The 27408-nt window shown below is 37.6% G+C and overlaps 2 protein-coding genes across 3 annotated transcripts; both read right to left on the reverse strand.

Annotated features, from left to right (window-relative positions):
• Positions 1-884: 884 nt before the first annotated feature.
• On the reverse strand, positions 885-12406 carry cpz (carboxypeptidase Z). Of its 2 annotated transcripts, none has more exons than XM_088420365.1 (13): positions 12119-12406; positions 11745-11777; positions 10694-10745; positions 10276-10598; positions 9968-10183; positions 8616-8812; positions 5018-5179; positions 3920-4078; positions 3705-3840; positions 2737-2876; positions 1859-1958; positions 1643-1788; positions 885-1556 (listed from the first exon to the last, which is right to left on the reverse strand). In XM_088420365.1, exons 1-13 carry the CDS (start codon positions 12210-12212, stop codon positions 1353-1355), a joined length of 1962 nt encoding a protein of 653 aa, XP_088276491.1. In that variant the 5' UTR covers positions 12213-12406; the 3' UTR covers positions 885-1352. The 2 variants fall into 2 exon arrangements, with proteins under 2 accessions (XP_088276491.1, XP_088276490.1); XM_088420364.1 differs by having other exon boundaries at positions 8577-8812; positions 12119-12405.
• Positions 12407-14033: 1627 nt separating this feature from the next.
• On the reverse strand, positions 14034-18108 carry gpr78a (G protein-coupled receptor 78a). Its single transcript, XM_088419912.1, has 3 exons — positions 17203-18108; positions 15591-15704; positions 14034-14793 (listed from the first exon to the last, which is right to left on the reverse strand). Exons 1-3 carry the CDS (start codon positions 18018-18020, stop codon positions 14553-14555), a joined length of 1173 nt encoding a protein of 390 aa, XP_088276038.1. The 5' UTR covers positions 18021-18108; the 3' UTR covers positions 14034-14552.
• Between the last annotated feature and the right edge of the window lie 9300 nt (positions 18109-27408).

Genomic DNA, 27408 nt, shown 5'->3' on the forward strand with positions numbered 1-27408 from the left:
TTTTCTTTGCCTTTTTGGAAAAGTCCGCCTTGAAGATTAATTTCCAGTCCGACGTTGGTGACTGTCGTCCGGCCAGCTTCAAGCAATTGATGTAATTAGTCTCACCAATCAGAGGACGCAAAAATGCTGACGTCTCAAGTCTCGAAAGTTGCAAACTAAATGGCAAAGTGCAAGAAAAAAAAATGAATGGCAAACAGCATTGTAGAATGGCAGAGTAAAGATTAAAAGTAAAAAAAAAATAAAAAAAATAGGAGTAGTGGTGGTATTTCATACACAAAGACATAAAATCTGCAATTCTGTTGGCCTTTATATTTTGTCTTTAAAAGTTCATATTCATGAAGCCCATTTTTAAAATTTACTCAAATTCTTACGATTGGTTGTTAAATCGAGTCCCTTAGATTTGTAAACAAAAACGACCAAAAGATATATCCAAATGAATCTAAATTTATATATATATATATATATATATATATATATATATATATATATATATATATATATATATATATATATATATATATATATATATATATATATATATATATATATATATATATATATATATATATATATATATATATATATATATATATATATATATATATATATATGTATATATAATATTTACACACTCACATATATGTACACACACACACACACACACACACACACACACACACAGCTTCGATGATGTGTTAAGATCTTAAAAGGCCCTTACGGCACACCACTGCCAAAATATTTTTGGAAAAATATGCAAGTGTGATGCAACCATTGGTAAGCCTGCAATATGAAATATATTGCTTGCTTACTTCAACTGGATCTCCTTGCAGTACATTATGCAGGCGTATTGAGCATGCGCTGTGAATGTTATTTTTCAATCAATCTTACATTTTCAAAGATGTTTCATTTATTGTTTTGGCAATGTGATTAATAAAAACATTTACTGTATATAAAATATGATTTTTTTTGTTCATAGTGGTATAACATTAGCACTACTAATGCAAGTGTCAGTCTTGTGTTCAATATAAACAAGGCTGTTTCGCTTCCAGGCTTTTGTGACTTGATGGATGTAGAAAATGCATACAGAACATAAGAAATAACCATTAGGTACATTTTATGCAGCTGCCTTTACTTGTCCGTCATCATGATCGTCCATGCCGTTATTTTTGGATGTCATCACCTTCAAATGCTCACTAGAATTACATGTGATGCCTGGTAGAAAATCGTTTTGTCAGGTCCTATCAAAAGCTTTTGCATATGGTGTTGAAATCAATGTTAATACATGTCAGCTGCTCCAAAAAAATGTGTGTTTTACAGTGGTACAATAAGACCTGTGTTGTCCTCAAGTGAATTTAGACATTTCGCAGCAGCCAATTGGGAGGTGAGATGCCAGACTGGGAAAAGTAAGACCACCACCAGGGTTTTTCCTGCCGCTCCATCCCTCCCTCAACTACATCTGGCTCGCTGTAGCGTTCAAACTGATTGTAAGGGTCAAATCGATCCCATGTGTCTGTTGTGGGGAAGAAGTGGTCGTCGATATCAGGCTTCAGGGGAACCTGCGTACAAAATTGACAGGAGAGTGACCACAGAGAAACGGATAGCTTCTTTTTATCAATCCTATGTAGCAGAACAGCCGCTAGACCTTCTTCAAGACAAAGTCCACACGTCCAGCCTTGTTCAGGTTGTGAGGCAGATGAACCCGTTTGCTGACCCTGGAGTAACCTTTGGCAGTGGCTGTCAGGATGTGAGTACCGGAGCTCAGCAGACGCCAGTAGTCCCCACCTTCATCTAAAGGAGAGCGCAGTTGGTGATGTCAGGCAGGCAAATGAGAACAGAATCAATACCAGCTCTGTTTTACCTGTGGTGACATCTTTGCGAATCCCTTTTACAGAGATGGTGGCATCTTTGATCCCATTGCCATCGACATCCTTTACAACACCTTTAATCCCACGATGGACCTGTGAGCAGCATTAATGAAAAAGTGTAAAGTACTTTTTTTTTTTTGCATCACATGCAAATGCAACAGTTTCTATCCAAGGTGATGTCTTTCAAAAAAAAAAAAAAAAATCCAGAAGTCCCTTTGGAGTACCACAGGGATCAATCTCGGGGCCTTTTTAAACTCATGTTTTTAACTCATTCACTGCCAGCCCTGTTAAAATAGATTTTTGGCTTTGTTAGAAAAGAAAAAAAAAAAACACCCCCAAAGAGGATTACCACCATCCAAGATTTGAACTATTAAGAGAAATATAGGAACTTTGTCTAGTGGCTTGGCTCGTTTACAAGTTGGTGCTCCGTTACAAAAACGGACTTAAATATCTGTAATTTGCATATTTTATTGAACTTCATAAAAAAGTTTGAATAAAATTGCAATTGGGAGTGAGTAATACATTGTATAATTACCTAAACGTTTTATGAATTACCTTTTAATGGAGATTAAATGAACAGACGAGAATTTATTTTAGTGACAAGGCAGGGAACTACACCTAAATTCCAACAATGTATATCGCTGTCAATGGCAAATTAGATAATTTATTAATTGGCAGTCCAATTGAACTGCATTATTTGCTAAACAAACAAACCAAAACATACTCACTGTCATTTTGAAAGCTAGCTATGTGAACCAAAAAAAATGTCTCTTCCTCAAAATGCCATCAATTCATTTTTAAATGGTGACAATTGTGGAAGCAGTTTGCCTGAAATCAATTTTTCCAAGTTAAAACATTCAGTTATACTTGCCGACTCTATAAAACTGAGCAAAGCTTCTTTGTTCCGCTTCCATTCAGGGTAAAGCTCGACCTCAGAGGGAAATTTGTCGCAGCCAAGCTCCACTGTGATCTCCATACAATTTGTGTGCAGGTAGTTAAAGTCTGACATGCCTGCAATGGAGAAATATTATATGTAGTACTGAGTTTTGCATCAAGACAAGTGGCCCCTATAATCATACCCTATAAGGCTATAACCCAAATAATTGGCGGATATTTCCAACAGAAAGATGTCAGTCAGAGAAGGGGTTTTATTGTGTTTGATGGTGTTTTTTGACCAGATTTTCAATTGGGAAAATAATTCAAACTTGTTCCCCCAAATAAGCTTTTTTTTTCTCACAAAAGGCTAAATTCCTGTGGAATGCTTCATTTAATTTTCAAATTTCTTTGTGTTGTACTCAGATTGAAGTGGCCTTTCTAAGATAATTGATTAATTTACTTGAATACTTAATTACCTAAAGTAACTGTTTTACGTTAGCACTTAAATCATTTATTAAAGCCTTTTTTCGACCCTCCTTGAAAAAAATACGTTCAATAAATTCCTGGCATTGAAATTCTGAATGTACTGAACTAATCATTTTATTACAAAAGTAAACAATTAGTTTTGTATTTAAAGTAAGCTATTACACTCCATAGTTCCCAATTACCTCAAGTAAATTATTACCTTAGTACTTATGTATCTAAAGTAATCAATTAAGTTAGTATTTACATACGTACCTAAATACTTACCTAAAGTGATTGATTACTTTAATTCTTAATTATATTATTGCTGGCCATATTTATATTATATATATAAAAATTCACATAAATAAATACCTGGAATGGAGTGTCCGGCATCAACAAAATGTAAGCAGTATGTCTTTGGAACTTAGTTAAGAGTCTTTAGCTAATTTAATATGCTTGCTTTGGGAAAAACGCTCAAACAAATGATCTCTTCCTCACCTCCAGGAAAACTGTACCACAGTGCCCCATTGATGATGCCCTTATTTCGGAAAAAGTGTGCCCCACACCTGTCTGTGTCATTGTCAGCCATGGTGGCATGGGCGTCCGCGTAGGTACGAGCCAGTTGCTTAAACATCTGCAGGCGGCATGGTTATCGACAGAGCTCCATTAACAACTAGCATCCACATCATCCTGCCGTTTCTTTCATCCATTACCCGTTCATCTTGAGTGGGTGAGAACATATTCTCCTCTTGTGGATGTCTAGAGTAGTCAAAGGGATACGAGACGACCAGCTCACCTCCGTGGAGGCTGGCTGACTGGACAAAGGGAATTGACCTGCTCCACTTCATGACCGCAAAGGTCTCTGGTGCCACCTACAGGGCATAACGTGTAACTCAATTGAAAAGAACAGCAGTGTATTACTTGATTTACTTGGTCGTGTTTGATTGATTGATTGATTGAGTCGAAAGTTTGGAGGCACCAGCCAATTCATTGTTTTTATTTTTATTTTTTGTCATTATTAAGAAGACCATTTTTTTTACAAGAGCCTAATTGATTACTTTAGCCTAGTACAGTGCTTCTCGATTGCCATTTCGTTGTTTTTATTTTTCTAGTCATTATTAAATCCCAAAGACATTTTTTTTTTACATTTTCAAGAGCCTAATTGATTACTTTAGCCTAGTACAGTGCTTCTCAATTGCAATTCATTGTTTTTTTGTCATTATTAAATCCCAAAGACATTTTTTTACATTTTCAAGAGCCTAATTGATTACTTTAGCCTAGTACAGTGCTTCTCATTTGCCAAGTCATTGTTTTTATTTTTTTTGTCATTATTAAATCCCAAAGACAATTTCCTACATTTTCCAGAGCCTAATTGATTACTTTAGCCTAGTACAGTACTTCTCAATTATATTTTGTAAAACCCCTCTACGAAAGACAAAACACCATAAATAAGATTATTATCTATAAAAGCTGTATAAGTATACCTGAAACTGTACTATTTTTAACATTGAAACAAAGAAAAAGCAATATAAAAAAACTATCAACAACTGTTAATTAGTTGTTTTTTTTTTTTACAGCATTTATACAGGTTAAGATTTGTCTAAGCAAGGGGTATCAAACATATGGTCCCAAGACCTGCAATAACTTTCAGTTTTTAAAGGTGCATTTGTAAATACATGAATAGCATAAGCACATGAGTGACCTCAAAGGCGTTTGCAAACTTTTGACTGGTACTGTAGACACTTACAGGAATTAACAAAGCCTTCGGATTGATTGTAATTATCAATAAACGTGATGAAATTTCATCTGACCTTCCCAAACCAATAGCCGTCAGGAATCGGAATGTGGTCAGTGCGGTAGTGCCTGCTGCGACGGTTCCGGTAGAAGACAGATGTGAGGTCGGGAAAGTTGCGGTTCAGGTCAATGTTCTGGGCATTTGTGCGGCCATTAGTCCAACCGTTCATCAAGTGACCCTGAAACATTCACATTCAAACAACTAGGAGAATTAAACCATATGACAAAGAGTCAAGTCTATATACATATGTATATAATATTGATGATGATGATGTGTGTATAGTAAAGGGAGCATTAATCATAGGAAGTGTGTGGTGAGTAAAAAACATAGATTTTAGTCAAAGAAACTAGCTTTGTTAAGTCTATTGTTAACATGTAGACAAGACCATATATCCGACAAGACAAGTCATATGCCAAATGGCGTTTAAAGACATTTGAGCATGTGATCAGTCCATTGCACAGTTTATGCATGCCGAGCAGAAATACAGGACAGGAGGCTCTTTTATGTAACAGTTTATACCATGTGCTAGTTGTGATATGTTATTTTCCTTTTTTTTTGTATGTATTTTATTTTTGTATTGAGATTTAGTTTTGTTTCGTCTCATCTCATTTTCCCGTGCCTATTTATTGTTATTTTTGAATAATCCTTTTGAGACTTATTTTAAAAATGCTCAAATCCTCAAACTTTCACCGCTCACCAGTAAATATTTGTCTATTTCTGTAGCATTTCATTCAAGCAGACTTTTTTTTTTTTAAATACATGTGTTGAGTTTTTTGGAAAGAAACATAATATTTTTAACTTTTTTATAGACCAATTGAGAAACTGAAAATTAATGAATGTTATTTGGAAATAATGTCCAATTTTTGAATAAAGATTTGGATTTTTTTTTAACTGTTTACATAGTTAACTGACAGAACATCCATCAGATTCATCGATCATTGAAGTTATCATTAGTTACAGGCCTTATACGTAGTTTCTTGCTTTCTGTCAATCTTTTGGTTCATTGTGGCTACAAAACGTTTTTTTTATGTTGGGTTCAGAAAACTTTTTAATTTTGGTATCCAAAGGGATAGTTCACCTATTTAGCCATTTTCAATAGTTCCATTTTTCTGTTTATAATTGATTTGATGACATTTTTAACGTACAATTAATAAAAACAATTTCTTGCTGCCTACTGAAAATGACATCACGTGCCAAAGGCTCAGTTGATCTTGCAAACGTTACATAATTAACAGGTGAGCCGAGGAAATGCGTTTTTAAAGGCATTAATGACACATGAAATGAAAAATAATGCAGTTATCAAATTCTTTTAACCATTAACTTTTCAGCATTGAAAATGGTTAATAAATGGACTATCTCTTGTAAACATTCCTAGTGTCTAATTATGTTGTTGTTGTTTTTTTTTTAATTTCTAAAAAACAAGAGGCAAGCAAGCCACTGGGAAAACACTAAATTAGCACTGAGGAAATTAACACTTAACACAAAGGTGAGTTGCCGTAAAAACGTAAACAAAGAACGAAAGACGAACAAACGTGACAAAACATCAAAACACTTGTGGAAGTTAAAAAGATGGAAACAAAAAAGACAAAAATTGGCACAAGAAAACATGACAAAACATTCAACAAAACTAAATCCAAACAAGGTCAACAAACACAAATTATGAGTGTTTCTGAGAAAATGTGTTTGGTGGGTGTCGGGTTATAAATGCACATGGTAATAGGTAATGATGGGATATGACGCTTCACTCCACTCCACTAGATAGTGCTCTTGGTTTATAAATAAATGCTTTCGCATTGGAACTGTATCAAATTTCCATGGCCTCTTTGAACCAAACATGTCCTTCATGAAGCTTCATTTGTCCATCATTACTAATAGGACATATAGAAAAGCATGGTTGATGATGATTATAAAGCAATAACATTAACTGATTATTTGCTTACTGGTTAGGAGAAAAAAAAGTGGTTAGCATTCTCCCACTGCCAGGTTTTATGTGATGTATGTCAGTACTGTCTGCAATAAAGGGGGTCAACACAAAGTTGTTGTTTTTTTATCATGAAATCTCCCATGCACACCCATTAGCCATAACCAGCTATTCATTAATATTGTGTCAGTGGAAAACTAATAAACAGCAAAATCTTCCTGTTTTTATCTGACTCAGGGGCGGCCATTTTGTCACTGGCTATTGCCTGAAAATGACATCACAGTTACTCGGGGCTATTGTATTGACCAATCACAGCTCAGGTTATTACCTGAGTTCTGAGCAACTGAGTCATTTTCACTCGACAGCAAGTGGCAAAATGGCCGACCCCTGAGATGGATAAAAAAGGGTGGATTTTGCTACTTAATTCATATTATACAAACACAAAATTAGTTATAAGACTTTGTTTTGGCTACTGGAGTTGAAGAGAACATATTATTGTAAAAAAAAAAAAAAAAAAAAGGTTAAAAATGGAAGTTTAATATAACTGATGACTCAATCTGGCTGTGGGAGCACTTGAGTTAGGAGACAGAAAAAAAAGTCCGAAGGTGGAAGGCATGAGTACTGCTGTGAGTCAATGATTTCTACTTCTCAAATGGTGTGGACTAACTTTACAGTCCCGTATTTTCCACACTATAAACTGGATTAAAGGTGCACCTTCAATGAATGGCCCATTTTAAAAACGTTTTCGCATAGAAAGAACACCGCATTATAAGGTGCATAGAATAGAAGCTACGGTAGTGGCTGAGATTGCCTTACACAGCCACTAGAGGGAGCTGCGCAAAAGGGAATGTCAACAAAACAATCAGACAAGTCAGTCAAACATTTCAATCAGAAATTAAAAACAAAAATGCTTTGTGGAAACTACCATCTGAAAAATGGGAGTAAAAATATCTCTGGATTGCATCAGAAAACTGTTCAGATCAATGCCAAGATGAATTAAGCATTTAAAAGATTAGAATTATGATTTAAACTTCATTTTTTTAATCCCATTGCAAAAAAAAACTTACAAATATAATGTTTTGTTGATTTAAAAATAGTTTCTGGATTTGTTTGATAAAATCACGCTTTTTTTACTAAAATGTGTAGATTTTGTGCCTTGTCCTCATACAAATCAGAACTGGAGCATATGTAGCATATGAAAATTTCAAACAGGGTTTAAAAATTTTTATTGTAAAAATGACTTTAATAACTGAAATGCAGAGGTAAAAATGGAAGAATTCACATGGTGATTACGTTTTATTTTTTTTTGGCTCCCGAAAAAATGAAAACTCACGGTTTACGCGCTGTATAAGGCCCACCGCATTATAAGGCGAACCGTCAGCTTCGGAGAAAATTCAAGGCTATTTGGTGCGCCTTATAATGCGGAAAATACAGTAGTCACTTCAATAAGGAGTATGAGCCTGATCATACGCAGTCCTGTCTTATTTCTGAGATGACAAGATGATGTCATACCCAAATATCAGATGCTCACATTTCAATAAATCAGATCGGATGAGTACTCAATGCCTTCGCCCTCCTCAAGAAAGACAAAGCAGAATGGACTGACAACGGATAATGGCAGTTTGTCTTTTTTTGTACTGTTAACAATATTTACTTCCTGGTTGACGAGCTCCGGGTCATTTCTATCCTCTACCTCTGCAGCGGCGAGCTCGTAGCCGTCGGGGTTCATGGAGGCCAAGATGTGAATGCGGGTGCTGTTAATGATGGCTTGTACCCGTGGGTTTCCCAAAGTATACTCCGAGCACAAGTATTGAGCCAAGTAGATGAGCAGCTGGCGGCCCAGCACCTCGTTGCCGTGCATGTTGCCGATCAGCTTGACCTCCGGCTCCACTAAAATATTGAGGCAAAATGAAGCATGATGTGTCAGCATTTGGCTGGAAACAAACTGGAGAAATTGTTCATAAGTTATTGTGCGAAGGCCCATTCTCAACCCAAAGAAAATTACAAATTCATATATTGTACGTAATTCACCACTAATTCTTTGTTCATTCGTATATCAATTTTAACATGCTCCAGAAATTATAAAAACGTTTCTCATTCCAAATATCCAAAATACACAGTTTTCCCATCACAAAAAAATATCTTAATTCCCAGGGACACACTCAATTTAGCTGAGTCAATTCCTTTTTGAATATTCAATCATTCACACATTCAATTCACCTTTATTATTTCCAACATGCCCAAAAATTCATATTTACAAAAAATTCCTCATTTTCAGCGATAACATTTGCTGAAAATAGATTTGCTCATATTTTCAGAAACCGTGTTAAAATCTCACGTACCCCCTGAAGAGCCAAAATAAGCTAGAAATAAAACAAATAAAGTTACATGATCTATCGTCACGAGTTGCTGAATAAAAATGCCCTAGGAACTTGTACCCAATTCATGAACAAATGTTAGAATATAAGTATATAAGTTATATGAGTTATATAAAGTTATACTGTATATATAATTACAGTATATAAGTTATCCCATACTTGTTTCTTCAACATGTATATTTGTAGATACGGATATATTCTGTTGGAATTGTCATGTCTCCTGTCATGTCTCCTGATAGTATATGAACTTCTACCTACGTTCCCAACTATCAGAATCTGATTGTTGCCTTGCTGCCATAATGTCTCCCCTAACTTTTCAGGGAAGCAAGTGGTTTTGTAACTAGGACCAACCCTAAAAAGAGTGGTGGACAGAAACTGTAACCAGAACGGAAGGAGACCTGACAAGATGTAGGTTCCTGTCCGCTCTCCTCGAGAGAAAAATGTTTGTTATCTTCTTTCTGCTTTGTTTCTTATTAAATGTTCCAGGTTGCCTGAACTTGACAACCACCGAGGCCAGAGAAGAACAAAATTGAGGCAACTTGCCAACATGGCATTATTTTATATACATCCATGAAAAGAGTTTTCCATTGTTTTAAATGTGACCCTTAGTTGAATGACCCTCAGTTGATCAAGCAAATGCAATAACTGAAATGCATGTATTACTTACATAGTTCATGCTGTCCAGGATTGTTGCTGAACTCGATGACCATTAACTCTCGGCCCTCAGTTGTGCGACCGATGCTGTAAACACGAGAGATGTGGGAACACTTGGCGGCTGTCCTTCTTAGCAAGCTGTACATCTGACTGTTGGTGGTGTGGGTGAACTGGATGATGGTGCTGGGTTCTTCTGCTGAGAGACTGGACCGTGCTTGCTCCTGTCTGGCTGAAGGGGGCAGTATAGGCATTGGAGGATGAAATTTGGATTTTTTTTTCAAACTGTTCAAAAGGTTACTATTTTTTTTTTGTTTTGTTTACCTCTTAGTCCCGCTAGTGGGTCAAAGCAGCCCTCTCGGTCACTAGCAAAGAAGCGATCGCAATCCAGGAAGTATGGCCAAGCCATTTCTATGGCCTCGAAAGTGTGGGCGCAGTCCCGTTTCAGGTCCTCACACGTGCTGCGACAGGGCTTGATCATCTTGTTATCCCGGCACGGCGACGCCAGTACCGAGCAGCCCACGAGACGGATGTCAGGCGTGCACTCTCCGTTCAGCAGGCCATGGATGACACTCAGGAGGAGGTACTCCGCCCCCGATTCGGCATCCATACGAGTCCGATGACCGAGGATGTTGGGAAACATTGTTCTGGATCAACAATGGAAGATTTCAACTTCAAAATTGTAAAAAAGGACACACGGACTGATTTCTTTGGTGAAGTTAAACCAACCTCTATAACCCACCTCGTGTATCCTAAATCATTACAGTAACTCAGATGCATCTCTGTGCAGGTAGCTGTGGGGAGCAAAAATGGAGGCTATATGCACAAAATCAATGCAATGTACTATACGTTTAGTCAGTAAACAGTTCATCATAAGTTACAAAATATTTTTGTATGCATACATGTATAGCACCTCATCATTACAAGCGTATTCTCCTGAGACCTAGTGATGGGATATGAAGCCTCACAAAGCACTTGTAATCTTTTTTTACTCCTCTAGATGGTGCTCTCGGTTTAAAGGTACATAGATGCTAGTGCAGTGGCAATGTGTAGAATTTCAACGGCCTCTTTCAACCAAGAGTGTCATCTAGAAGAGTTAAACAACATCACAAATGCTTCATGAAACTCAATTTGGACACCACTACTGAGACCCAGCCTTTTAATTTGTGTCCATTTTGTCTCAGCAAGACGGCAACGTTAATTGCACCAATCCAAACACACGGGACCTCATTGCATGTTCTCTGCTGAACACACCAAGACTTAATAGGATAGTGTGAATGGGTCAAAAGATATATACAAAAAATATCGAATACAGCGGACATAAATGAATCGGCTGCGACTCGGTAGGATAACAGTGAATCACATATACAGTATAGGTACATCCACCTCATCATATTATTACACATGCACATTTGCCCATCTAATTAATTTTTATATTGCTAACAATATACTGCATAGGTAATATAAAATTAGAAGTTATGGAGTACACAATTCAACTGATTTTGGATTAGTGGGGAGGAATAAAAAGCTTTTGAAGTCTGTGTTCAGAATTCAATTTCAGTCCAAAATGGTTAATTCACTTTAGGTCCAAAATGTGGGCCAAGATTAATTTTCACACAGCAAGAAATAGACGCAATATAATTGCTTAGTTTACAAAAAAAAAAAAAAAGTAAAGGTCTGATGTTCGGTACCTGGCCTCTCGCCCTAGATAGGATTCTGGCATTAAAATTAACTGGTTACAATCGTTAATGCATGAAAATTTACATTAGACGAATGACGCTGGAGTCACTTACGTTTTGTTTCGGTCACACTGTTACTGCATTTTCCTGCGTGTGGGAGGGAACAAAATACCACACATGAAGACGGATGAAATGAAATACGTAACATATATATGTGTAAACGCTAGAGGACGCTGTTTGTCTACACAAAGCAGAACTCTTTGCTTGATGAGTTTTGAAGTAACATTTTAGGTGTCTTTTTCACGGCTGAATTAAATTCAATCAGAGGGGACTAGTCTATGCATGGCTAGAGTGTTGAATAAAAAAGTGGTTGTTGGATTCATGCGCAAATAAAGCAGTCTAATCATCCTGCATTCAAGAGGAATCCATTTTAATGATGCGCCCTTTGTTGCTAAAACATGTGCAAAACACTTAAACAATTAACTTACCCAAAAGTTCGTCTCCTGGAGGGCAGGTCTGCTGTGGCGCGCACCAACAACTTTCCGTCAAAGCCAGAAACAAGCCCAAAAGTCCCCAAAGCATGTTCCTTTATGTCCAAGTAGAAGACTGCTTGACAAGTTGTGTGATGTGGCAACTGTGAGTCCGAGTCACAACTTCTTGAAAGCCGGATGGTAATTACAACCCCCAGCACGGAAACCAACCTCCTTCCTTTGTTTGTGCACTGCTGCGCATCCCTGACCCGAAGAACCGAGGCTCGCCAAACGTTGCTTTACTGCACTGATCATATTTCACAGCACCGCTCGCTCCGTGTGTGTGTGTGTGTTCGTGCGGGTGCGTGTGCGCGTGCGGTGGAGGTGGAAAGAGGGAAAGGAGACAAGTCTGGGCCTTGTGGTCTATTAAGTATCGAATGTATTTGCAAATACGTTCAAATGTGGGCCCACTTGCAAATACGTTTGAACGTATTTGTAGGCTAAATACGAAAAATAAAGCCTTTCCTCCCATATTGCCATATGGGATGGGGTGTTGACTTACACTTGTGCATACCCCATTGCATAGTGGGAAACAATACCAACGTTATAATGAATAAATAAAACCATAAAAAAGCATACTTAAAATTGGAAAAATGCAAGGGTCAAATTCTTCCCAAACACCCAAACACATTAAAATAACCAAGCAAGCAACTATACAAGGGCTGTCGCAATTGAATATTTTTTGATCGATTATTCTTTCAAATATTCTACTGATTAATCAAATAATCTGATCAAGCATTTTTTTCCCCACTGAGAATTTGATGGCGGGCCGCAAATGGCCCCTGGGCCGTAGTTTGGACACTATGATAAACTTTTAGTTTTACATGTGCAAATCAATAAACCTGGGGCCAGGGTGGAGTAAGTGTGATCATCCCTCTCTCTCCTTGTAAATGTCATTCACACCATGAAGTGGACAATGATTGGCTCCCACTGTTTGGCATGACTTGATAGGCTACTGATCAGAGCGGGAGGTGAAAAGGAAGATGTGAAAATGGAAGAGCATGTAAGCATTGTCGGTAAAGGATAAATGTAATATTAAAAAAATGTTCAGAGGGCATTTTTGGGAAAGGTAGAGTGATATAGATTCAATAAGAAGCTTGCATACCACAGATGCAGCTCAAGTTTAGCTTACCACATCAATGTAAAGCACCCAGTTGTGACTGCAGCCACAGCTAATGATAGTAGCAACGCTGCTTCTGTAAAGCGCCATAGCAAAGCTCTTTGCTGAACTAAACTTGAGAAAACACCATGTTTGATCAAGAATGAGAAGGGCAGAAAGAATGATGTTTTATTTTAATGTTAATTTGTAATTATTTGGCCAATTGATAAAGAAAACAGCAACGATCCCCTGCTGGTTGAAACTAAAGGTTGTATCTAGCACTTGGCATTCGTCTCAAATACAGAAGAAGGCTAATGATTAAAATTGCTTCTGTTAACCACTTTTTATTGTTGTATATCAATCTTTTGATCTGTAACAATAATTTCGGTTGAAGGTTTTTTCTCAGGAATGCTTAGTTGAGAATGATTAAAATGAGATTAATTACATCAATGGATTACAGTTCCTATTGAGATTCATTACAGATTCTAATGTCTCAATTTTTTAATCACGTGACATCACACAGATACTGTAGATAGATAGATAGATAGATAGATAGATAGATAGATAGATAGATAGATAGATAGATAGATAGATAGATAGATAGATAGATAGATAGATAGATAGATAGATAGATAGATAGATAGATAGATATAGAGAGAGAGGGGGGGGCACAGTAATCAGAAGACTGGTCTGTTTTTACTGGATTAAAAGTGACAGTTTATTCTTTTAAACATGTATTTGTGTTGTGTTGTCATGTGGTACAATCACACAATTTCAAACGCATGGCACTGGACACAATATTTCATGTCAATTCGGTTGTTGTCCGAGTCTATGGAATATGATTTTATGCACATAAATAACATCTGTTTATATATTCAAAGTCACTGAAAAGATACAGTATAATAACATTTATGATGTAAATGCATACTGTCTAATGTGATGTCTTTTTGTTTGTGTGAAGAAATACTGTAGTTGGCAGTGCCTGTGAAGGCAAAAAGATTAGCCCTATGGAAATCAACAGTCTGTAGTGGTTAAAAGGATCTTTGGCACACATCACAACAACGCATGCCTGCATTTAGCATACATTGTTACATGTCCTTGACAAAAAAAAAAAAAAATGGTCACACTGCGCCTTCACGAAGCACGTGACCAAGCCCTCAGTAAAAGTGTCCTTGAGCAGCACACAGGGTCCCTTCCTTTTTTGCTCTAGAGTTCCTTCCACCTAAAGATTGAGCAGAAGGGCTGCAGAAGGGCTGCAGACGTCGTCACATTCGAAAGAACCGCACGCTGATCTCATGTCGTTCTGGCACAAGTGTCGTCCGAGGTGTCAAACGTGCTGCTCCAGTTGCTCGCAGACAGCAAGTAATGATCCTTTCTCAAAAAGCGGCCGATGACATGAACCAGGACCTTTCTGTACTGGTGCCGCAGTAGACAGTAGACAAACGGATCACTTGAAGCCTTGGCGTAACACAAACATTTGGCGGTGACGCCCCAGTACTGTGGGATGTGCACACAGGGCAACAAGCCCACTAGCCTGCAACAGGAAAGAAGGTGTTTGTATTGTTTGGTGGTTTGCGCTCTTGTGGCATCAGGTTCTAATATTTTATTTCATGCTGGTACAGGAGACAAACAAAATATACACTTTTCATTAGGTGATATTTAACCCTCACGTTGTATAGTTTTAATACATAGGCAAGTACCGGGACAAAATGACTCTTATTGCTTATTGAACAAGTTGTTGTGATTTTTTTTAAGGATTTTTGTACACATAAAAAAAATTAAAAAGTCTTTTTTGCACAATTGTAAAGTATGCTGGTTTTAATCAATTGTACATTAACAACAACACCGTGTGTAACATTGTAGAAAAAAGAATAAAAAACTGTATTATTTATTGATTTAATATTATTTCTATATTATTATTTATATGTTTATTATTTTTAAATAAAGTCTTTGCCATTTCCTTTTATTATTTAATAATATTAAAAAAAAATAATATTTTGTCACAACACAACATAAGATTGGTTTTAATATTAAATAAAATTTACTCCAAAGCTTTTTTCTTTGGCTATTTTCTTGTCTCAGAAAAGAAGAAGATTATAGGATTCTATAAAAATAAAACTAAAATTTTTGAAGTCTTGTTTTGAAAACGAGAAGATAAAGAAAACACACATGGAGCGTGCTAAGCGCCATGACTTGATTTTGATTGGTAAGGTTTTATCTAATCATCTCCTCCTATTTTATTGATCAATTGAATCAGTTTACTGACTATTCAGTTTTCCCACATTAGAGGTGTACTGGGTGTGCGCAACCGAAAACAAAGCTGGTAATTACCTTGTTATAACATAGGGTGCATAGCAGAAGATGAAGGAACCTATGAAGATGCAAATTTTCTTGGTAGCCCTTTGTCTCCTCTTCTTCTGTTCTGCCAAACACCTTTCCTTAACACTGACAAGACAATGGAAAAAAAAAAGTGCACCAAATATCCATTAATCCTGTGGTTCTCAAATGGGTGTAAGAGTACCCCCCGGAGTTATGTGATGGCACCTTGTGAGATCTTAACAGTGTTTCTGCAGGAATCTGCAGATCGAAGTTAATGGTTTTTGATGCAGTGACAAGAACAGTATATTTTTCCGATTAAGTGTAAATTAATTGGAACATGGACAAGTGATACCTTTGCAAAACACTGCATGCCTTTTTATTTTGTTCAGTTTCATACCGAACAAAATATATATTGTGATGCAGTTTCCCAAGAGACGAACAGTTAATAAAAACAAATGACTTCACACGATCTATTTTCTGGAGTTGCTGGATGAAATATAGCTAAATATACTACGACAAATGTAGTTCCAAAGATTATTAAATTAAGCAAGAATTGTACAGCACTGTTTTAGCGCAGGCGCTAGCATAAATTAGCCACTCGCTAGCAGTGCTCAAGACTCGTACGGAATGGCGAGAGCAAATGAATGAAAGACAGTTTAATACATGAAAATTACTGCACACTTTGATGCTGACCAGATTGTCAGTTGCCGTTTGTACTGATCACTTTTGAACAAACCAGGCTGACTCAAATGTGTTGTGCTGTTCTGATATCACTTTGTCTCGACCAAAATGTATGGAGAGAGAATTGTCTAATATACTGTATAGTTAACCAAAATGTTCATCAAAAAAATATAAATTCATAATTAAATGAAATGTGTGATTTTTATCTTCTGTGTTTGCATTTATTTTTCTCTAAGCAGAAAAGTATTTAATTTAATTCATAAGTGTTAATATCTGCAGCCATATAGGAGAAATACATGATGTTCAAATTTCAATTAAAAAATGAGCCTGGCTCTCCATTTGCACATTTAGATTGTTCATTTTATTGTAGTATGTATAGTAAAATGAAAACATTTTGACAACTGGAATATTTAGACGTTATTATATATAATAAATGTAAGCTTTTTTTTTCTCATTCTCGTGGACACAATCTTGTGAGACATCTCACCTCGTGGGATTTGGGTTTGTACCATCCCTAATATTTATTGTTAAGAAATTAAGACTTCAAGTATATGAAAAATTTTAACAATTGTGCAGTATTTTGACCATTTTTGAGTCATTTTCTTCAACATCATTCGGACAGTATTTTAGCCAAGGGATGGCACACTCCTGCTAGTGTGATACCTAATTGGTGAAGTTATGCTGAACATTGACATGTTGTCACCACCTGGGTGAAATTTCGGCTCCCTAATGTCTCCATTTCATGCTTTCCCTTTGATGTGAAATGCCTGTGATGTAAAGATGAAAGGATTGGACAAAATACCGCACGAGTGTTTGGAACACAAAAAATTTGGAACACAGTTAATTACGTATCAAAAGTAATCATGATGACTATACCAATCGATTTATTATCAATGCATCGAACTGCGAATAACTTGCCCCAAATTGTTTTCTGACACTGTACCTGGGGTGAATGTCAACCAAAAGCAGTAGAGTCTGCACGGTGATGACATCAATCCTCTTGCAGTGAGACTTGGCCACCCTCAAAACTTTGAAGTAGGAGAAGCACAGGACGGCCAGGCTGAAGGTGAAGCTGCTGCAATGGAGCAGCACGGTGAAGGTGGCATAAGCGGCCAGCTGCGACCCTGCCTCTACGGCCAGGTTAACTGTGCAGGAGGCATACGTGTGGCTGTAGCCGCCCCAGTCCATCATCAGCTGGGTAAGAGAGAAGGTGAGGGACTGCAACCAGGAGTAGACAACCATCAGGATCGCATCCCGGTAGCGCATCTTGCTGGAATAACTCAGAGGAAACATCACGGCGATCCACCTGTCCAGGCTGAGCGCCGCCATGCTCAGCATGCTGTTGGTGGTTAGGAAAGTCTCGGCAAAGCCGACCAGCTGGCAGAAAGGCTTCCCGAAGGGTTCTCCGCTTTTGGCCAGTCCGAAAAAGGTCGTGGGCATGTTGATGAAAGCGAGGAGGATGTTCGAGAAAGACAGGTTGAGGACAAAGACTCCCGGGACGTGGGACCTCAATTCGGAGCTCTGGGTGAAACACAACAGAACGGACATGTTGGTCACCAAGGAGACAACGGCCAGCACCACCACGGACACTTCCAGGAGGAACTCGGGGATGGTCATCGTTAGAGGCTCCACTTTGGCAGCGCTTGTGGAACAAAGTCCTACATGTTTGAGCTCCCCGCCAGCTGAGAGTGATTGCCACGCATCGTGCTGATGGGGAGAGCTGTCCAGTGCTGAAACGCCAAAAGGGATCCCATCTGGCATCTGCTTCAGCGTCTTGCCGTCATTGTTTTCACTGATGGTGGACTAACAGCAAGAAAGACCAAAGGAGAAGTGTGCAGACGCTGGCTTGCTCTCTCTCTTTCTATCTCGTGGCTCTCAAACATGCGCACTAGCCGGCGCCTCCTCTCACGCTGAAGATGCCGTGCGCCCCGCACGTGCAGCCGCTTGCTGGCTCATGTGACGCTTGAACAATATTCATGCAAGCAGCTCTTAATATGGGCTTGCCAGGGTGTTTGCACACTCATTTGGGCGCTTTTCTACTCAGAAATGACTTGGCTCCCTGAGGAATGCAACAAAAAGCTTTACAATGTATAGACACACATGCTGTGCATTTAGAGTGGCGTGGAAAAACATCTCTGCTTTTGCAAAGATTGTGATCTTCAAGTGTGATTAACATTGTCCATGGGAAATTAATTTAGAAATGTGATTAATATTTACAATGACAACACATTCCGTGCAGCACAAATTGTGCTTCTAATATTTTATCCCTCTTCTGTATTAAAATGAGGCAACCATAATATAATGATGATGAAAAAACTATACCAATGTCATAAAAGGTAAGACCTCTGACAGACAAACAATAAAGTAAGTAGGGTTGCAACAAACAATTATTTTAGCTCATTCACTATAACTGAGACATTTAATCCATTTTAACTGAGCTGGCAATTAATATGTTAACTCATTCCACAGCCATTGACAGCTTTTTAGTCAAACATGCATTCGAACTGAGCTGGCTGGGACTGAATTAATCCGGCTATTTTTTTTAAATGATTTATATATTATATATATTTATATACAGTTTTTTCTTCAAATCGACAAACAAAAAAAACTGATTTGTCCATGAAGTCAGAAAATCGGCAAAAAGGTTGACTACTGTTTTTCAAAATAAAAACAAATATTTGCAAATTTTTTATTTTGATACAACACAATGAAAATCCGGATGTTTTGGACATTAAAGAAATTCTGAGAATATTTCTATTCAACAGGCCGAAATTAGATCTGCCAAAATTAATTAATCACAAATTAATCATTTTAAAAATTGAGTCATCGTTTAGAGCCTTTGATTAAATTATCGACATACTGTGACGGAATCTGTTAAAAAAATGTTGGTAATTACAACATCAATTCGTCTTGATTGATTATGTTTAATTGTTGTTGTGTTTTTTTTATCCATAAACAGAAGAAAATAAACAACATCCATCCATTTTTTTAGCCACTTATCCTCACGTGTAAATGTTAAAGTAAATGAAAAAACATACAATTCATTGCAAAATGAATTGTTATCCATTATTTAATCAAATCATGGAATAATTGATAGAATAATTGATTTTAAAAGTAGTCGATCGTGAAAGCCCTAGCTGAAATTCTGAGCATTTCGACAATTATAGTTTTCTAAACAATCAATTATCAAAAATATTTATACTGATTAATCAAGAAATCATTGCACCTCTAAAATTGAGAAATGTTATTGTCAATAAAAAGAAAAATATGGACCCAGAAGCAGAGACGGGGAGAGGTAGAAAAAAAAATTCAACGTAACCACTAGTTGGAACACTAGACTCGGAAACTAAACTTGTAGAACTACATCAACTGACTTAACACGCGGACAATGTGTCACAGAAAACTTAGTTTAAATGGCAAACATTCCTTATATTTGACATAATAAAGCAAACTAACAAAAAAAAAAACATTGAAACTGCATAGAAATAGAAACCTTCAAGGAATAAACCAGTCACAAACAGTGAGTGAAATGACTATTTCAATCAAGCACTCTCAATCACTGATAATTATTTTTTAAAGGCAGAATCCTTGGATACAGCTTGTATCTTTGAACTAGTCGGCAGATCATTTTTAATAAGCCTCGGTTACACAAAACACGTGAATATGGCCACGAATCTATGTGCGACCACAGTGACAGATCGAGTTCAGGAAACAGCAGGTGAAATGTAAAAAAACTTGCTCGTCGCCGTGGCAACGCAAAATTTCTGGTGCGCTAACACCTCTTTGAACTTCATCCCCATTAGCGGTGATTTGAGCTGAGCTGCACGCTTGCCGGCGTGTGCTCACGTACGGTATCCCGAATATTTACACTACACATAAATCAGCGTTGGTTCTTTGGGCATCGAAGGGACCGTTTGGTTTAGCGACGACGTTCGCAGAGCACCTCAAGCATGCAAGCGTGTTTGAGCATGTGACTGTTTGGGCAGCATGGTATATGATCATCAGTGGGGCTTACCAAGCAACAGCACAGATGTTGTTTTTTCCCTGTAGACCCCCAATAGGTGCATTGATATTCAATCATTAACAAGCTTCTCCCAGATTTAGTCCTTCTTTTTTATTTTTGTCAGCCCGTATCCTCAGTGGAGCTACTGTCCTTGTGCATGTCAGCTTAATAATTGCATGGAAGAAACTCCCTTTGTTGCTCAGAAAGAAAAATATAGGGGAGGAAAAATGAGGGGATGACAGGAAAGACCCTCCCCCTCCCCTCAGTGGGAAGGAAGCCTCGTTGTGGTCACATGCTTCCCAGAGCCGACGATGCGGTTATGCAAGCAACACAATGCTGATGGCACAAGCACTTAAGTGCTGTTAGGACGGCGAGAAGTCCACCCATCAAACTGCCCATGGCTGTATGACTCTATGCATCTGCTGAGTATGCTGGGCCGTTACGTAACTCCGCAATTCCCACGGTCGCCATCACATTATGGAACTCATGCATCGCATCGGTCCATTGCCTGGGAAGGACTTCGAACTTTCACGCTGTGCTCCTGCCCTCCACACGAGCAGCTACCATCTATATACTGTACCACATGCATATATACATATATATATACATATATATATATATATATATATATATATATATATATATATATATATATATATATATATATATATATATATATATATATATATATATATATATATATATGAAAACGAGGGCCTAAAAATGGCTGCTGAGTAAAGGATTAAGTAAAAATTAAATTCAAGTAATTATTTGATCAATTGTTTACTTATGGTACTTGTAATCAATTACTTTGTACTTAAGTACAGTAGAACTACTCTACATCAAAAACATGTTTGCAGCCAGACGTTTTTCACAACAGGGGACTTTTCACAAAAGCAAATTTATGTTTCTGACATAAACATAGGAAAAAACATTGAAAAAAAGAAAAAAACAGAAATCGCCACATCTACTATAACCATTCATTTTCATACTTACATCAATTTCTTGCATAATGTCTTTCACTTTGCCTCATCCATCTTTTATTTTTATTACTTTTATCCTGTCTTCAAGTGTTGAGCTTGGTTTAAGCCTGATGCATCCATAAGCTCCCCGTGTCAAAACTACATTTTTTGGCAACGACAGATTTTCCACAAAGGAATTCCTTTACGAGCGGAAAACATGGCGGACAAACTATTGCTGATAGAAATTCACTGATACAAACACCTTTATGATTCAACTAAAAAGGACTACCATGACCTAAATACAGTAAACAATTCCTGATAATCACCGAGTTGGGGGGAGATGAGGTGTCAGGTAAAAAACACTTGGAAGAATTTAGATCTTTTGAATGTACTAGGATTGTCTACCTCTGCTATAGAGTCGTGTTTGTATGCTGTAGACTCCATTTACTGCCACCTAAAGAATGGGAAAATATCAGCTGACTGCGGAGGAAAGCCGGACCGAGTATAAAGTGCTGCAAAACGCATAAACCAAGCTAGACTTTTGCTCCAGGCTTGTTTTTGTTGTAGTGAATTTCAGTGCCAGGCAAAAGCAGAGAAAAACATTTCATCATGCTTAAGTATATAATTGATACAATAGGTACTCAAGCATTAAAGTATTTTTTACTTAATTGATCACGTCAATGCCTAATGTAAAGGAAATGATTTTTTTTTAAGTTTTTTTGTATTTAATATATTTTTGGGGGATAGAATAATCTAGCTCAAAAAACTTAGTATGCTAGCTTGGTCTACTGTTTATCATGGAACAGACCAGTGGGGCACAGCAATGTATTTGATTTTTTTAAAAGCTTTTCAAGTGTGTTTATCTTTTTTGTTCGTTTTAAACGTGTCATTGTGAATATAAGTTCAATAATCATCACCAGGGGTTATAATTGAAGGGGTTTTCTATACTATAGGGATGTATCAAGGTAAGAATCTTATGCCTTATTCGACAACTCAAAATGTAAACCGTACTGTTATTGTTCAGCCAACATTAGAATTGATGGAGCATCAAACATAACACAATAAACCAAAGAACGTCAGTAGGCATTTCCACAAGTCTATGATAGGTTTCTTCTGGTCAATTTACTATAACAGTATCATGGTATTTTGAAATGGTGGCTTTTAGTTTTTGGTGAGCCACCCCAAGATTTTAAATGCACCCACAGCCACCCCAAAATAAAAAATCCTGGCGGCGCCACTGGTTCAAGGACGAACCAGAGCAAGGCGAGACATTGTAAAGATTTTTTTTTCACGGAGGGGGCTGATCGACACTAATAGCCTTAGATGAGCGTTGGGCGTGTGTAAGCAGGTCTCAGCTGAGCGGGCGCTCTGCGCATGAACCCCAACTCGCACAGACACTCACATGTGCAGACATACACAGACGCGCTCGTTTTCAGCCACGCTCGCTGTCACTCTAGCTCGCCCGCACTGCCTCGCTCTCCCTCGCTACATCCCTCCCAGTCACGTGCTGGTTGTGGAGGAGTCTGGCTGCGTGATGCTAATTTAAGATGAAAATAACATGCACAATGCTCTATGTTTGCTGCTGGTATTGACAGTTGGATTCATATATTGCCTAGCTGTACAGATATTTGCAGTATCTATGGGTGGGCAGGGGTGAGCAAAGTGCGGCCTACGGGCCATTCACGGACCATTTTTTTCAAGCAGGCAATACAGCTTGTTGTAATGCCTTTATTTGGTGAAGTTTAATATGGATCACAACACTAGTGAAAATTAAAATATAAAAAAGAAAGTGGAATAGGGCAGTACAGTTAACACTTCGTTAGGACAGCGGTTCTCAAATGGAGGTACATGAAATTGCTTTAGGAGGTATGTGTGATTATCATGGCTTCTGCAGGTATCAGTATATTTAATATGCCATAACAGGCAAATACACTTTTCTTTTCAAATCGACTCTTTAAGTGCCATGGACGAGAATTCTTGTCTTTTAAAATACTGACGTTATGTGCAAATAACGAAAATGCTTGTGAAATACTTTTTTTAAGAAAGGGTAGTGGACACCCTTGACTCGTGCTTATTTAAATATTAAGCCAAATGAGCACTGTAGTGGTGAACTGTGACCATTGGATGGCAGTGTTGCTCAAGGTGGGGAAGAAAGCTATACATACTAATCATACGTTACATACTTGTCACTCAAATTAAGGAATGGAAATCAATCTTTTGTATCATACCACCCTTGTTTACATAGATATTACACAAATTATTCTGTTGGCCTTGAAAGATGTGTGAAAAAGCTCAAAATTGGTTGGCATGAGAATGCTTGGCAGTGAAAGAGTTAACCCCATGTGCACTATTTTTGAAATTTCTGGATTTTCTTCCACATTATTTTCAGAGTATTTTAGCCAAGGGATGGGGCAATCCTCATCTCGTGTTAACCAGGTGGTCGACTCGTGTCATATTGAACTTTGACATGTGGCCGCCATCAAGGTGGAATTTAAGCTCCCTAGTGTCTTCTTTCAATACCATTGATGTAAAAACCAAAGGATTGGAACAAATACGGCACAAAGGCACAAATTAATTGGATTTTTTTTTTTTTTTTTTAGTAAAATATATCCAAGGATACCACGGCAAAAGTATTTCCAAAGTTCATTAAATCAGAAATAGTTGGTGCAGCACTCAAAAATGCTTTGCACTGGTTTAGGGGTATTTGGCTGAAAAAATATTTCACAGGGGATACATCATTGAAAAAATATTGAAAACCAATGCCCCACAGTATGTACACTCATGTAAACATAAGATTAACCCTATTTTAAACTTATGAGCACAATTTCAAGTCTGCTAAGAAGTGGCGGTGTATGCAGATGTGGTCAGCTTTTTTTTTTTTTCAATAATTTATCTACTGTGATTTATTTGCAGTGAGGAAATATGTTTACATATCCCTAGGCCTGTGCTTCTCAATTATATTTTGCCAAGCCCCCCCGGAAAGAAAACTTTTCGTGCCCCCAACTCGAAGCGCTGACTGTAAATAAGAGGATTATGTATAAAAAATTGTATAAGTATACCTAAAGCACGATCCTATATAAAATTCAGCCAATTTTTTACAGCATTTATACGGGTTAGAGCTTAGTCTAAAACTGAAAAAAATAAATAAACAAGTCCATTAAGGTGCCTGAAAAAAAAAAAATCTTATTTTATTGCAATTACACCACATGAAAACAACAAAGCCTTTTCCCCGGGGTCATCTTGGCATCACCCCGTGACCCCCCCACGGGGGCCGGCCCCACTATTTGAGAAGTACTGCCCAAGGCATATGTAAACTTATGAGCATAACTGTATAAGATAGAATGAAAGAAGAAAAAAGTGAAGTGAGGTTCTGAAGGACTAACATGGCATTAAATGGCTTTAAACAAAGTTTAATTCGATTTGTCACCAATCACATGACTTAGGTAGGAAGTAAAGTTAATGGAAATGTGCTCATTTACTCATCATGCATTCGTCAAATTTCATGCAAAGACAAATGCAAATCGAACGGAACAACACATTCCAAACATCTGAGACACTTTCACAGTCCACTGATATGAAAATAAAATTCCCCCTAGAAAGCTGTGGACTTATCAAATTATTTGAAGCCCCTATTGTCATAGCAGTTTCGCAGCCCTCCCCCTTCGGTTGCGATAACACTTTTTTTTTGGATGGGTCCGTCTGCCAAATATTTTTTCCAGTCATCTCTGCATCTGTTTCTTGTCCTGAGCCTTCTGGTAAACATGCCTTGGGAGTCTACCAAGAAGTAGTACTACTATAGCAAAAAAACTCATGTAAAACGTTTTTGGTCTGTGCATAAAAAGTCAGCCAAAAAAAAAAGATGAGGCCAAAACACTATTATTGTGTTTCTTCAAACACTTCAGCTCACTCCACATGCAGCAGGCGGCAGAGATGAACCCTTGTTAGCGATACATTGCAACACCCACACACACATCTAATGAACTTAACTAACACTCACAACAATATTGCTTATGCAAATGCATGCACACAGCCCACACAGATGTCAAGTAACGTCACGGAAATATTTCAGATCGTTAAAAATGCTTAAAAGGGTAGTAGTTTCGGAGAGAATCGATCGGGTTTTCAAAGCGAGACACAAGAGTGGCGATCGTGAAGGCGAGAGATAGACGTGCAGTTAGCATGAGTCAGCAGTCTACCAGAAAGAAGGAGTTGTGAAATAGAAGAAGGCCTCGCAGGATTTAGTCATCTCGGAGCTGTGACAAAAGAATTTCTGGCTTCGTTCTACTCTGCGTGTGTGCGCATGTGTCATTTTGAGGCCATCCAACTTTGAGGAATTTGTTCGAAACCAAAGTATTGGCTCGTCTCGCTGCGAAAAGATGGTTTAGCTCAAAGCAAAGTCATACTTTGACATCAAGCATATGACAGTAGTTTTCAGTGCACATGGAGAATTTGGAGCAGGTAACTATGATTTTAACATTCTGTTTACAAGGCAGCAAAGTTGGACTGCATGTCTGACTCACATTTCTTTGGGATTTTAAATTGTGCGAGTGGCTGTTTTTCTTCACTTTCTGCGCAATGTGATATGCTGATGACCAATCCAGGGCTTCAGCCCAGAGGCTCATAAAGAGACTCAAAATAATAGCCATTCCAGAAATCCTTTCAGGGTACCATTAACAATCATTTTAGGAAGAAATTAACCTATTTTGTCATTCAGTCCAATGAAAAATGGAGCCATATAATTCTGATTCACTTAAAGGAATAGTGTGTAGAATTTAGGCCGTTTTTCATTACAAACAGCAGGAGGTGCTGTAGCTGCTTCATTTACCATTGTCAGTAGGTGTAACAAACATGGCCACCTCCGGAGAAGTGTCACCCCTCCATGTAATATAATTTAATGATAGCTAGACCTATGATTATATTTAAAACACACTGTTGGTCATTAAGAACACATTCATTTCCAAGTTTAATGTACTGTATTCCTTTTTAATGCAAAATGATCTAAATCTTACACCTCCCTTTAAAGTGTCCCTTTAAAGAGACACTGTAAGATCTAGACCGTTTTTCAATAAAAATGAATAAATTAAATGATTATAACTTTTAAAAACTTGCAAATAACTGTGTTCTTAACGACCAACACTATATTTTTAATATAATTGTAGGTCTAGTTATCATGAAATGATATTACATGTGGAGTGGCACTCTTCTGGAGGTCGCCATGTCTGATATAGCGACAGACAGCAGGAGGAGGAGTGAGTTTGCTGCATTTACCGTAATGCCCCTAAAGCTCCCGCAAGTGCATACAAAAAAATTACACATACTCCCTTTAATGCTTTGGTCTGTAACATGATGGAAAAGTACGGTGGCAGCTTCAACTAGCTCTACAAACACAAGGATGAGGCAACAAAGAAACCAAAACTATATCTATACCTAGCTATATTTTTTGTTTGTTTGCCTCATTCCTGCTTTCAAGATGAAAAGAATTAGAGAACATTTACAGCTGACCATCTGAAATCATTAGGATTTAACCAATTTTAAATGTTTTTTTCAAACAATTGATTTTATGTCATTATCGGTGAATGGAATGATTGATTAGTTGATGATCAATCACCTCTAAAATCCATTTGTTTTTTCATCCCAATATTTTTAATACTATAACGACTTTCGCCGTTTCAAGCAGTTAACAAATCTGCATAATAATTGTCAAAACGGACTTATGTAAATTTTATAAAATAATAATTGTCAAAATGGACTCATGTAAATTTTATAAAACTAATCATGGGTAAGGCCGGTACTGAATGTGAACTGAACATAATTATGAAGCTTCCAAAAGTGGGGAGAAATTGTAGATTAGAGAGCACTCGACATATGGGCTCACTTAACTCTTTTCCAAGACTAATTGAGCAGTCATGGAACCACATTTTCAAGAGATGCTGGCTTTGCCTGTGTTACGTTGTGCACCATAGGCAATAGCGCCTGCATGTGTGTGCGTGTGTGTGTGTGTGTGTGTGTGTGTGACACACACAATAGAGGCAGATGGAAGTAGTTAGGCCCTACTGGTTTGCTGCAGCTCTGCCTTAATTTTGTCATTGTCATTACAGACGGCTCAGTCTGTAGACTTTTTCTCCGACATGTTCCATCCCATAATTGTCCCCCTGAATAATGTGTTTCCTTGCTGAAGGTTACT

The sequence above is a fragment of the Hippichthys cyanospilos genome, chromosome 7 (genome assembly GCF_059441005.1).
Source record: "Hippichthys cyanospilos isolate Australia breed blue-spotted pipefish chromosome 7, RoL_Hcya_1.0, whole genome shotgun sequence".
Taxonomy (NCBI): Eukaryota; Metazoa; Chordata; class Actinopteri; order Syngnathiformes; family Syngnathidae; genus Hippichthys; species Hippichthys cyanospilos.